Below are 13,689 nucleotides of genomic sequence, written 5' to 3' on the forward strand. Positions count from 1 at the left end.
CAGGCAAGTTTCGAGTTCGCGAAGTAGCCCTCGCGTTCGCGAAGAGTAAAATTGAGCAGCACAAATTTTGTGCTTCGCGAACGCGAGGCACTGACCGCGTTCGCGAAGGGTAAAAATTCCAGAAACATAACTTAAGTTCTGGAAATGGGGTTTCGACCCATTTCCAATAATTTCTAATTTTTGAGCTCGGGTAAGGCGATTCTTGGGCGATTTTCACAAGAAAACATTGGGGTAAGTGTTCCTTATCCTATATTGATTATATTTCATGATTTCATACTCATTTATATCATGAATCCGTGAATTTATGGAAGAAAAATTAGATTTTTATAAAATCTTTCAAAAATGAAAATTTAAGATTTGAAGGTCCATTTGACATCGGAATTTGATAAATTTTGTATGGTTGGACTCGTCTCGGAACGGGTGTTTGAATTTCGTAAGTTTTTTCGAGATTTAAGATGTGGGTCCCGCTGTCGAATATTTTAATAAATTTCAGATTTTTATCCGGAAAATTAGTAAATTCATATGGAATTACTTCCTATAATTTGTATTGAATATATCGAATTATTTATGAATAGATTTGAAGCTTTTGGAGACAAATTTAAAAGGAAAAGTTGTGGTCGAATAATTGATTGGAATTTGCAAAGCGAGGTAAGTGTCGTGGTTAACCTTGACTTGAGGGAATAGAACCCTTAAACTATTTGTTATGTGAAATGCATGTGAACGACGTATAGGTGAGGTGACGAGTGTCTATACGTCGTCAAATTAATTATTTTCATAATTACTTGAAAAATCATAAATCGTTTTAAATCATGAATTAATTATTATAATAATTGTTTCTCTCCTATTCTTTGTCAAATATTAATTTTTGAATTCTTGCATTAATTGTTACATGCTATTTGAATTATGTGTCTTAATTATTATTTGACATTTAGCATATTAAATATTAAACTGCCTATTTCCTCCTGATTTCCATAATAATTTGCTATTTGTCATTGTTTGTTTCATAATTAAATCATAATTATTGTATGCTTGTTGTCTTATAATTTTATATTAATTATTGCTTTTATTGGAAATATTTCTTCTATAAGAGTTGGTAAATGGATATATTGGAGGATCGGGTTGCACGCCGCAACAGAATTGATTGAAATGGACATATTGGAGGATCGGGTTACACGCCGCAACAGACTTATTAAAAGTCCATTTTGGAGGATCGGGTTGCACGCCGCAACAAACTTATTTAAAAGTCGATATATATATATATATATATATTGGGGGATCGGGTTGTACGCCGCAACAGACTTGATTAAAATGAATATATTGGAGCGGGTTGTACGCCGCAACAGAATGGAATGTGAATATACTGTGAGAGCAGGTTGCACGCTGCAACGAAAATTAATGAAAATGATAATTGGTTATGACTGCTGAGTTGGCTTCAATTATTATAAATGAGTTACTTGATTTATTTATATTATTTGTTGTTGTTACTAATATTGCGTACAGGTTAATGTAAGTGACCCGCCTTAGCCTCATCACTACTTCGTCGAGGTTAGGCTCAACACTTACCAGTACATGGGGTCGGTTGTACTGATACTACACTCTACACTTCTTGTGCAGATTTCGGAGTTGGTCCCAGCAGCGTACCATAGACTTGCTCGGATTTCAGCTACTCGGAGAAGACTTGAGGTATAACTGCACAACGTCCGTAGTTTTGAAGTCCTCGTCTACTTTACCTTTACTGTGTGTTTATTTCCAGACAGCTTTATTTTATTCAGGCCCTTATTTGTATTATTCTAGAAGCTCGTGCACTTGTGACACCAAATTCTGGGATGGTATTTAGACACCGTTATTTTTATGGATTATTCACTATATTTCAAATTTTACTTCTGCATCGTTCTTTGTTATTAATAAATTTAAAAATTATTTAAAAATTGGTTAATATTATTCTAACATTGGCTTGCCTAGCAAGTGAAATGTTAGGCGCCATCACGGTCCGAAGGTGGGAATTTCGGGTCGTGATAGTTGGTATCAGAGCACTAGGTTACATAGGTCTCACGAGTCACGAGCAAGCTTAGTAAAGTCTGAAGGATCGGTATGGAGACGTCTGTACTTATCTCTCAGAGGCTATGAAGTTTAGGAACAACATCACTTCTTTCTTATTCTGTCGTGCATTTTATTCTATCATCGATGATTGAATCATTCTACTCTTATTCTCGCGCAAATGGTGAGAACACGCAATACCTTTACCGATGGACAGGGACCAGAGCCCCCGGTGACAACTATGGCCAGGGGTAGAGGTCGAGGTCGTGCTAGAGGCCGAGGCCGAAGTAGAGCTCAGTCCAGAGCTCGAGTAGCTGCACCTGTTATAGAACCTCAGGTGGATCTTCAGGAGGAAGTTCCAGTTCAGAATGTACCAGTTGGACCAGTTCAGGCCCCAGAAGGATTCATAGCCACTCTAGTACTTCAGGACACTCTAGTCCGTTTGGTAAGTCTTATAGAGGGCATGGCCCAGAATGGTACATTTCCAGTGGAACCAGCCGTCTCACAGGTTGGGGGAGGAGCACAAACTCCCACTACTCCCGCTCCGGAGCAGGTGGCTCCCCAGAATCAGGCTCCAGCAGCCCCATCAGTTGGGGTAGTTCAGCTAGTTGTAGCAGCACAGACCGGTGATAGGCCCGCCATGTCTTTTGAAGCCTTCTTGAGACTGGATAAGTTTACTAAGCTCTTTCGAGTTCACTTTAGTAGTACACCTTCTGAGGACCCACATGATTATCTTGAACGCTGCCACGAGGTGCTGCGGAACATGGGTATAGTTGAGACCAATAGGGTTGATTTTGCTATATTTCAGATGACGGGTTCCGCCAAGAGATGGTGGAGAGATTATACATTGACCAGACCAGTCGGATTGCCTGTACTTACTTGGGAGCAGTTCTCTCAGCTATTTCTGGAGAAGTTCCTCCCTATCACACTGAGAGAGGAATTTTGCAAGCAATTTGAGCGTCTACAGCAGGGCAGTATGACTGTTACTCAGTATGAGTTTCGTTTTGTGGATTTGGCCCTTCATGCTCTTCTTTTACTACCTATGGAGGGAGAGAGAGTGAGGAGGTTTATTGAGGGACTCACTCACCCTATCAGACTTCAGATGGCCAAGGAGACCAAAAGTAAGATTTCTTTTCAGGCAGTTGCTAATATCGCAAGGAGGATCGAGATGGTTCTTGCACAGGAGAGAGGGTAGAGGTCTTATAAGAGGCCTCGTCAGTTCGATGGTTTCGATGGTGCCTCGTCTGGAGGCAGTGGTAATTTGGTAGGGGTTATCCTCCTAGACCATTTCATTCGGCACTGCATGCATATCCCGGTGCTTCAGGGAGTCATGGTCCTATTATGCCTTACTCTGGGCAACCAGCATTCAATGCACATTCAGCTCCTATCAGTGCACCACCACTCCAGAGTTACTACAGTGGTTATCCGGCCCATTTGGGTCAGCTTCAGCAGCCACGACATCAGGATGGGTGTTTTGAGTATGAGAACATTGGTCACGTCAGGAGGTATTGCCCTAGATTGGCGAGTAACAGATCTCGACAAGATTCTCGTGCCATCATACCGGCATCGGTTGCTTCACCGCCTGCTCAGCCAGCTAGAGGTAGGGGTCAGGCAGCTAGAGGTGGAGGTCAAGCTATTATAGGTAGAGGTCAGACCGTTAGAGGTGAATGCCAGCCAGTTAGAGGCCATCCCAGGGATGAAGTTTAGAGTGGCGGCGCCCAGCCCCGATTTTATGCTTTTCCAGCTAGGCCTAAGGCCGAGTTATCTGATACTGTGATCACATGTATTATTCAAGTTTTCTATAGAGATGCTTCAGTTCTATTTGATCCAGGATCTACTTATTCCTATGTGTCCTCCTATTTTGCTTCATATTTGGTTGTGCCTTGTGATTCTCTGAGGGCTTCCGTGTGTGTATCTACACCGGTGGGAGACTCTGTTATAGTAGATCATGTCTATCATTTGTGTGTGATTACTATTGGTAATCTTGAGATTAGTGTGGATCTTCTACTTCTTGATATGGTAGATTTTGATGTCATCTTGGGTATGGATAGGCTGTCACCTTATCATGCTATATTGGATTGTCATGCCAAGATAGTGACTCTAGCCATGCGGGGTTACCTTGGTTAGAGTGGAAAGGAACTCCTAGTCATTCTTCCAGCAGGGTTATTTCTTATATGAAAGCTCGGCGTATGATAGAGAAAGGGTGTCTAGCCTATTTGGCTTATATTCGCGATCCCAGTGCGGATGTTCCTTCTATGGACTCAGTACCAGTTGTTCGTGAATTTCCAGAAGTATTTCCTGCAGATTTACCGGGGATGCCACCCGACAGAGATATTGACTTATGTATTGATTTGGCACCGGGCACTCATCCCATTTCTATTCCACTATACCGTATGGCCCTGCCGGAGTTGAAAGAATTGAAAGAGCAGTTACAAGACTTGCTTGATCAGGGATTCATTAGAACCAGTGTCTCGCCTTGGGGTGCACCGGTATTATTTGTAAAGAATAAAGATGGCTCTATGCGGATATGTATAGATTATCGGCAGTTGAACAAGGCCACTATCAAAAATAAATATCCGCTGCCAAGAATTGCTGACTTATTTGATTAGCTTCAGGGTGCCAAGGTATTTTCGAAGATCGATTTGAGGTCTAGTTACCATCAGTTGAAGATTAGGGCATCTGATGTCCCTAAAACAGCTTTTCGGACTCGGTGTGGGCATTACGAATTCCTAGTGATTTCATTTGGGTTGACAAATGCCCCAACAGCATTTATGTATTTGATGAATCGGGTGTTCAAGCCTTATTTGGATTCTTTTGTGGTTGTATTCATTGATGATATCTTGATTTACTCCAGCAGTCGAGAGGAGCATGAGCAGCATCTTCGAAGTGTGCTTCACACTTTGAGGAAAAATCAGTTATATGCCAAGTTTTCAAAATGTGAGTTTTGGTTAGACTCAGTTGCCTTTTTGGGGCATGTTGTATCGGCAAAAGGCATAAAGGTGGATCCTAAGAAGATTAAGGCTGTTCAAAATTGGCCTAGACCTACTTCAGTTACAGAGATCTGGAGTTTCCTGGGTTTAGCAGGTTATTATCATCGGTTCATGGAAGGGTTTTCATCTATAGCAATCCCATTGACCAGACTGACCCAGAAAAATGTCCCATTCAAATGGTCAGACGAGTGTGAGTTAAGTTTTCAGAAACTCAAGACTGCTTTGACTACGGCGCCAATGTTGGTATTACCCACAGGTTCAGGATCGTATACAGTATATTATGATGCATCTCACATTGGGCTTGGTGCAATATTAATGCAAAATGGCAGGGTGATTGCATATGTATCGCGGTAGTTGAAGGTTCACGAGAAGAATTATCCTGTTCATGACTTAGAACTGGCAGTCATTGTTCACGCGTTGAAGATTTGGAGGCATTACCTCTACGATGTCTCGTGTGAGGTATTTACTGATCATCGTAGCCTTCAGTACCTATTCAAACAAAAAGATCTTAATTCAAGGCATAGAAGATGGTTTGTATTATTAAAAGACTATGATATCACTATTTTGTATCACCCCGAAAAGGCCAATGTGGTGGCCGATGCTTTGAGTAGAAAGGCTATGAGTATGGGCAGTCTTGCGTATATTCCGGGTGGTGAAAGGCCATTAGCTGCAGATGTTTAGACTTTGGCTAATCAGTTCGTGAGGTTAGATGTTTCAGAACCCAGTCGGGTTCTAGCTTGCATAGTCGCTCGGTCTTCTTTATATGAGCGTATCAGAGAGAGGCAGTATGATGATCCTCATTTACTTATCCTTAAGGACACGGTACGGCACGGTGATGCTAAACAGGTTGCTGTGGGGGAAGATGGAGTTCTGCGAATGCAGGGTCGTATTTGTGTGCCTAATATGGATGGGCTTTGTGAATTAATTCTTGAAGAGGCACACAGTTCCAGGTATTCTATTCATCCAGGTGCCGCTAAAATGTATCAAGATTTACAGCAACATTATTTGTGGAGGAGAATGAAAAAGGATATAGTTGCACATGTAGCTTGGTGTCTGAATTGTCAGCAAGTTAAGTACGAGCATCAAAGTCCTAGTGGTTTGCTTTAGAAGTTAGAAATTCCTGAATGGAAATGGGAGCGTATCACTATAGATTTTGTTGTTGGACTCCCACGGACTCAGAGAAAATTTGACGCAGTTTGAGTCATTGTGGACAGGTTAACCAAATTAGCACATTTCATTCTAGTGGCAGTTACCTATTCTTCAAAAAGGTTAGCTGAAATTTACATTCGTGAGATTGTACGCCTTCACGGTGTGCCCGTGTCTATTATTTCATATCGAGGTACGTAGTTTACCTCGCATTTCTGGAGGGCTGTACAACGTGAGTTAGGCACGCGGTTAGAATTGAGTACATCATTTCATCTACAGACATACGGACAGTCAGAGCGTACTATTCAGATATTGGAAGATATGCTTCGCACTTGTGTTATAGACTTTGGAGGTTCTTGGGATCATTTCTTGCCACTTGCGGAGTTTGCGTATAATAATAGCTACCAGTTGAGCATTCAGATGGCTCTATATGAGGCATTATACGGAAGGCGATGCCGTTCGCCAGTTGGCTGGTTTGAACCGGGAGAGGCTCGGTTATTGGGTACCGATTTGGTACAAGATGCCTTGGTTAAGGTCAAGATTATTCAGGATCGACTTCGCACAACTCAGTCTAGGCAAAAGAGTTATGCCGACCGTAAAGTTCGTGATATTGCATTCATGGTTGGAGAAAGAATATTGCTCCGAGTTTCACCTATGAAAGGTGTAATGAGGTTCGGAAAGAAGGGCAAGTTGAGCCCTAGGTATATCGGACACTTTGAAATTCTTGAAAGGGTGGGTGAAGTAGCCTACAGACTTGCATTACCACCTAGTTTATCAGTAGATCATCCGATGTTCCATGTGTCTATGCTCCGGAAATATCATGGTAATCCGTCCCATGTGTTTAGATTTCAGCTCAGTCCAATTGGACAAAGATTTGACTTACGAGGAGGAGCCGGTGGCTATTCTAGCCCGGCAGGTCTGTCAGTTGAGGTCTAAGAGTTATCCTTCAGTTCGGTTACAATGGAGAGGTCATCCGGTAGCGACATCTACCTGGGAGTCCGAGTCGGACATGAGGAGTAAATATCCACACTTATTCACCAGTTCAGGTATTTTTTTTTTCTAACTTCATTCGAGGACGAACGTTTGTTTTAGAGGTGGAGAATGTGATGACCCAAAATGTCATCTTTAAATTTAATAAGTAATTTTGTATTTTAAGACTTCAAAAAGCACCATTTATCATTCCTCGACTTGCGTGCACAGTCCGCACAATTTTTCGGAAAGTTTTTATGTGAAAAATGGATTAAAATATGAAATAGAGCTTTAAAACTCAACTAAGTGGACTTTGGTCAATATTTTGAGCAAATGGACACGGATCAGTGTTTTGACAATTCCGATAGGTCCGTATCGTGATTTGAGACTTGGGCGTATGCCCAGAATCGAATTCCGAGGTCCCTAGCCCGAGATATGGAATTTTGATAAAATATTAAAAGCATGAAAACTTAATAATTTTTAAGAAATTAATGATGTTGGATTTATTGACCCCGGGTCCGTATTTTGGTTTCAAAGCTCGGTAAAGGTCCACAATAATATTTATGACTTGTTTGCCAAATTTGGTAAGAATCGGAGTTGATTTGACGTGATTCGGACGTCCGGTTGTAAAAATATAAGTTTTAAAGTTTTCTTAAAAATTTTCTTTGATTTGGTATCCGATTCGTAGTTCTTGGTGTTATGTTGGCGATTTAATCGCGCGAGCAAGTTCGTATGATATTTTAGGACTTGGGTGCATGTTTGGTTTGGAGCCCCGAGGGCTCGGGTTGGTTTCGGGTGATTAACGGACCATTTTTGGACTAGGGAAAAACTGCAGAAATCTGCTTCTGGTATCCTTCTTCGCGTTCGCGAGAGGGGGCTCGCGTTCGCGAAGAGGGGGCCGCGTTCGTGAAGGCTTGAGGTGCAAAGCTTCGCGTTCGCGATCGAAGCCTCGTGTTCGCGAAGGAAAAGAGGCAAACCAGGAAATTGCCTTCGCGTTCGCGAAGGCCAAGCCAGGCAAGCTTCGAGTTCGCGAAGAGTAAAATTGGGCAGCACAAATTTTGTGCTTCGCGAACGCGAGGCACTGACCGTGTTCGCGAAGGGTAAAAATCCCAGAAACAGAACTTAAGTTCTGGAAATGAGGTTTCGACCCATTTCCAATAATTTCTAATTTTTGAGCTCGGGTAAGGCGATTCTTGGGCGATTTTCACGGAAAAACATTGGGGTCAGTATTTCTTATCCTATATTAATTATATTTCATGATTTCATACTTATTTATATCATGAATCCGTGAATTTATGGAAAAAAAATCAGATTTTTATAAAATCTTCCAAAAACGAAAATTTAATATTTGAAGGTCCATTTGACATCAGAATTTGATAAATTTTGTATGGTTGGACTCGTCTCGGAACGGGTGTTCGAATTTTGTAAGTTTTTTTCGAGATTTGAGACGTGGGTCCCACTGTCGAATATTTTAATAAATTTTAGATTTTTATCCGGAAAATTAGTAAATTCATATGGAATTAATTCCTATGGTTCGTATTGAATATATCGAATTGTTTATGAATAGATTTGAAGCTTTTGGAGACAAATTTAAAAGAAAAAGCTGTGGTCGAATAATTGATTAGTATTTGCAAAGCGAGGTAAGTGTCGTGGTTAACCCTGACTTGAGGGAATAGAACCCTTAAACTATTTGTTATGTGAAATGCATGTGAACGACGTATAGACGAGGTGACGAGTGTCTATACGTCGTCAAATTAATTGTTTGCATAATTACTTGAAAAATCATAAATCGTTTTAAATCATGAATTGATTATTATAATAATATTTCTCTCATATTCTTTGTCAAATATTAATTCTTGAATTCTTGCATTAATTGTTACATGCTATTTGAATTATGTGTCTTAATTGTTATTTAACATTTAACATATTAAATATTAAACTGCCTATTTTCCTCCTAATTTCCATAATAATTTGCTATTTGTCATTGTTTGTTTCATAATTAAATCATAATTATTGTATGCTTGTTGTCTTATAATTTTATATTAATTGTTGCTTTTATTGGAAAAATTTCTTCTATAAGAGTTGGTAAATGGATATATTGGAGGATCGGGTTGCACGCCGTAACAGAATTGATTGAAATAGACATATTGGGGGATCAGGTTTCACGCCGCAACAGACTTAATTAAAATGAATATATTAGAGGAGCGGGTTGCACACCGCAACAGAATGGAATGTGAATATACTGTGAGAGCGGGTTGCACGCTGCAACGGAAATTGATGAAAATGATAATTGGTTATGACTGCTGAGTTGACTTCAATTATTATAAATAAGTTACTTGATTTATTTCTATTATTTGTTGTTGTTACTAATATTGCGTACATGTTAATGTAAGTGACCCGCCTTAGCCTCGTCACTACTTCGTTGAGGTTAGGCTCAGCACTTACCAGTACATGGGGTCGGTTGTACTGATACTACACTCTGCACTTCTTGTGTAGATTTCGGAGTTGGTCCCATCAGTGTACCATAGACTTGCTCGGATTTCAGCTACTCAGAGGAGACTTGAGGTATAACTGCACAACGTCCGCAGTTTTGAAATCCTCGTCTACTTTACCTTTGCTGTGTGTTTATTTTCAGACAGCTTTATTTTATTCAGGCCCTTATTTGTATTATTCTAGAAGCTTGTGCACTTGTGACACCAAATTCTGGGATGGTATTTAGATACCGTTATTTTTACGAATTATTCACTATATTTAAAATTTTACTTCCGCAATCGTTCTTTGTTATTAATAAATTTTAAAATTATTTAAAAATTGATTAATATTATTCTAACGTTGGCTTGCCTACAAGTGAAATGTTAGGCGCTATCACGGTCCGAAGGTGGGAATTTCGGGTCGTGACAGTCTGAAGGCCTCTTTTTTCCTTCGGCCAAATACTTTTTCTCTGACCCAAATTCTCCATTTTGGTACACGTCAAAGCGTTCATTTTCGGCGGATTGAAAGAGCCATCAACCACTATGATCGATCTCTTGGTCTTTTAAAAAATTGCGAATGAAAAATAATTGGCATTATACCTTCTAAAAATTTGATAGTGACAATGTAAAGTTTAAAGAATGACTAATATTGAACAAATATTTTACAAGAAAAAACTTAGTATAAAAATTATAGCGAGATATTTTCATTTATTGGGCTGAATGCAAAAAAGAAACAAATGATAACTCATTTATAATCTAGTTGCCTTCTATAATTTTACCTTATTGCTTAAATTTATTTTTTCACTGATTTGAATCTTTATTTTTTATTATAATTAATTTTGCTAACTTTTATGATTGTTTTCACTGTCGATACTCTTATTACAAAAATAAAATTTATGTACTTTAAGTGTTTGGTAAATTTAACAAATAATATTTCTTATATGATAAATTTGTAAAATAATTGAATTGGATTCGTTTGCCAATTAGTTAATTCAACGACTTAGTTATTTGTTCTTAACATTAAAAGAAATAACTTAATTTTTATTAATTCAAATTCTGAATATTTTGCTCATTCTAATTTTTAAATATTTGAGAAAAATTATAATTTTCCAATAAGAATTCGATTTTCAAATAGTAAGAAAAATCATATGTTTTGAATGTTTAATGTTTTTAGAATTCGTTGTGTGTTTGACTCCTACAGAATTTTGCTAACTAACGTTTTAAATAATAAAGAATCTTATAGGAATAGTTCAATACAACTCTAATATTAATGGGCTTTAAATAAGGATAAAATTTTAGTTGATTTTAAAGTTTTAAAATTAGAAAAATAATTAAATAATTATTTTATCTAGTATAAAATCTATTTTTAAAGGGCAAAATAGGCGAATAATATTTCGCTAAGGGCTTTTATACTTTTAATATAGTACAAATAGATAGATAAATATAAATTTTAATGCTCTAATGAGATGTACAATTGCTCCAAATACACCAAATATGGTTATGATATTTTGGGACTAATTAAATATGTCAAAATGTTATCGTAATATTTCAATAAACGGAGAGAGAAGAAACCAAAATTCAAAACAACAATTTGTTAAAAAACTTATTTTGCCTATTTTTTCCCTTTTGGTTACCAAATTAGCCGACAAGTTTAACAGAAATAGACTAAAAAGTTGTAAAACTTATGTATAATTTGGATTTGACCAACGATGAAATTTTATTATATTTAACTATTTAAGTTCAAGCATAATTTATATTATTTATAACAAAACAAAAAGGGTAAAGACTTGAAAAATAAATATGCCTGACGGGAATTTGGACAAATATAGAATTTTATTATATTTAACTATCTAAGTTTGATACTAAATATGATTAAATTATATTTTATCAAAATGAAAAGGCCAAAGACTTGGAAACAAATTGCCTAACGGTTCCTGACATGGTTTAAAAAACAACTTGGAAACTTAAGAAGAATCCTAATATTTAGGATCTTGAACATAGTTAAAATAAGGAAGTATTTAATAAATAAATTTTTAGTTGATTTCAAAGTCCATAATTTTAGGGAAATAATTAAATAATATTTTATCTAGTATGAACTATTTTGCCTAACGGCATGGTTTAAAAAACAACTTGGAAACTTAAGAAGAATCCTAATATTTAGGATCTTGTACATAGTTAAAATAAGGAAGTATTTAATAAATAAATTTTTAGTTGATTTCAAAGACCAAAATTTTAAGAAAATAATTAAATGACTATTTACCCTCTATCTTTATCTTTAGAGTGTAAAAAAATCGAACGACATTTCGCTAAGGGCTTTCGTGCTTTTAATAAAGTATAGATATAGATAGATTAATCTCTAATTATTTAAAGTAGCATATAAATTTACCATCTAGCTACACTACCACAGAAACGCAGCTTCATAACTCAAAATACCCAAAAACAATTCCTCTAGGGCACAGTCAAAATACGTCATGGCTAAAGAAGAGAAAAAAAATTCCCTTCCTATGATTTTGAATTTCTGAAGTGGTTTTGAAGATGAAGGTCGGTGATGTTCTCCTGAAGAAACTATTATAGATAAGTGGCTGTGGAAGTTATATTGTGGTGAAGGGACGGTAGACGGAAAACTAAATTTCAGATATAAGACTAATGGAGAAGTTAGGGGCGTGAGGTTGCATTGTAGTTTATGAGCAGAGAAATTGATGGTGGAGTGTAGGGGTGTTCATAAAAATCTAAAAAATTGAACCAAACCGAAAATCGAACCAAATCGATAAAAATAAATCGATATTTTTTTTGATTTAGTTTGGTTTTGATTTTAAATTTTAAAAATCGAACCAATTTGGTTTAGTTTTGATTTTAATAGAGAAATAATCAAAAAAAATCGAACCAAACCGATTATAGAAGTAAGTATTTAAAATTTATTATTAAATCTATATACAGTCACACCTTTCTATAACAACATTCCTATATAACAACACTTCACTATAAAAGCCAAGCTTTTCCGGAACCAATATTTATGTTATGTTATAATATATGTTCTCTATAACAGCACTTCGCTATAACATCCAAAAATATTCGGAACAAACGAGGCTGTTATAGAGAGGTTTGACTGTATATGCATATCTTTACACAAAGTTTCTAAAGTTTTATGGTACATGTTGATCGTTTGCACTTTTAGTCTAGTTCTTTGCTATTGTAATGTGACGACCCGACCGGTCATTTTGCTTTCTAGGTTCCCGTTTCCCTATTTAAGACTTCCCGTGTGTGCTTTTTTTATTTTATAACTTGCGGGACCGGTTGGTTTGGTGTTGGAAGGGTTCGAGTTGAATTTGGAATACTTAGGTCCATAATGGTGGCCTAATGTGGCCAAGTTTGACTTGAGTCAATAATTTAGGTAAACAACCTCGGAATCGAGATCTGAAGGTCCCAATAGGTTCGTATGATAATTTTGGACCTGGGCGTATGTTCGGATCGAGTTTCGGGTGGACCGAGAGCATTTCAGTGCTTATTGTTGGAAGTTGGCGTCTTGAAGGTTTTAGAGTTTTTTAGTTTGATTTGAAGTAGACTTTGGTGTTATCGATGTTAGTAAGGGATTCCGAGCCTTGAAATAGGTTCGTATAGTGATTTGTGACTTGTGTGTAAAATTTGGCATCTTTCCGAGTTGTCTAAGTATGATTCGTCGCATTCGGAGTTAGTTGGAAGTTTGAAGTTGATTAATTTGGTTTTGAGGTGTGATTCATGGTTTTGATATTATTTTATTTGTTCCGAGACTTCGAGTATGTTCGTAATATATTTATGGACTTGTTGGTATATTTGGATGGCGTCCCGGGTGGCTCGGGTGAGTTTCGGATCACCCAAAGCATTTTTGAAATTGGTAGATTTCTGCTGGTGTGCTTCGCGATCGCGAAGGAGGATTTGGAGGAGTAGCTGATTTGTTCTTCCCGGACGCGAGGGAGGACCTGGCTCTCTTTCGTGAACACGAAGAAGGAAAGGGGGCGGATAGGCCAGGCAGGCGTAAGTCTTCACGAACGCGACTCTTGGACCGTGAATGCGGAGGCTTGGGGGGACTTGTGCATCGC

The 13,689-nt window shown here is 37.8% G+C and overlaps 1 protein-coding gene across 1 annotated transcript in view; it reads left to right on the forward strand.

Annotated features, from left to right (window-relative positions):
• The first annotated feature begins 2,845 nt into the window (after window positions 1-2,845).
• The window catches only part of LOC138905946 (uncharacterized), a 30,876-nt gene continuing 20,032 nt past the window's right edge, over window positions 2,846-13,689 (forward strand). The window contains exons 1-3 of the mRNA XM_070194460.1: window positions 2,846-3,158; window positions 3,362-3,542; window positions 3,843-3,942. Of these exons, the coding sequence (XP_070050561.1) occupies window positions 2,846-3,158; window positions 3,362-3,542; window positions 3,843-3,942 (594 nt within the window). The remainder of the gene's footprint in view (window positions 3,159-3,361; window positions 3,543-3,842; window positions 3,943-13,689) is intronic.

This window comes from Nicotiana tomentosiformis, chromosome 2 (assembly GCF_000390325.3).
Source record: "Nicotiana tomentosiformis chromosome 2, ASM39032v3, whole genome shotgun sequence".
NCBI lineage: Eukaryota > Viridiplantae > Streptophyta > Magnoliopsida > Solanales > Solanaceae > Nicotiana > Nicotiana tomentosiformis.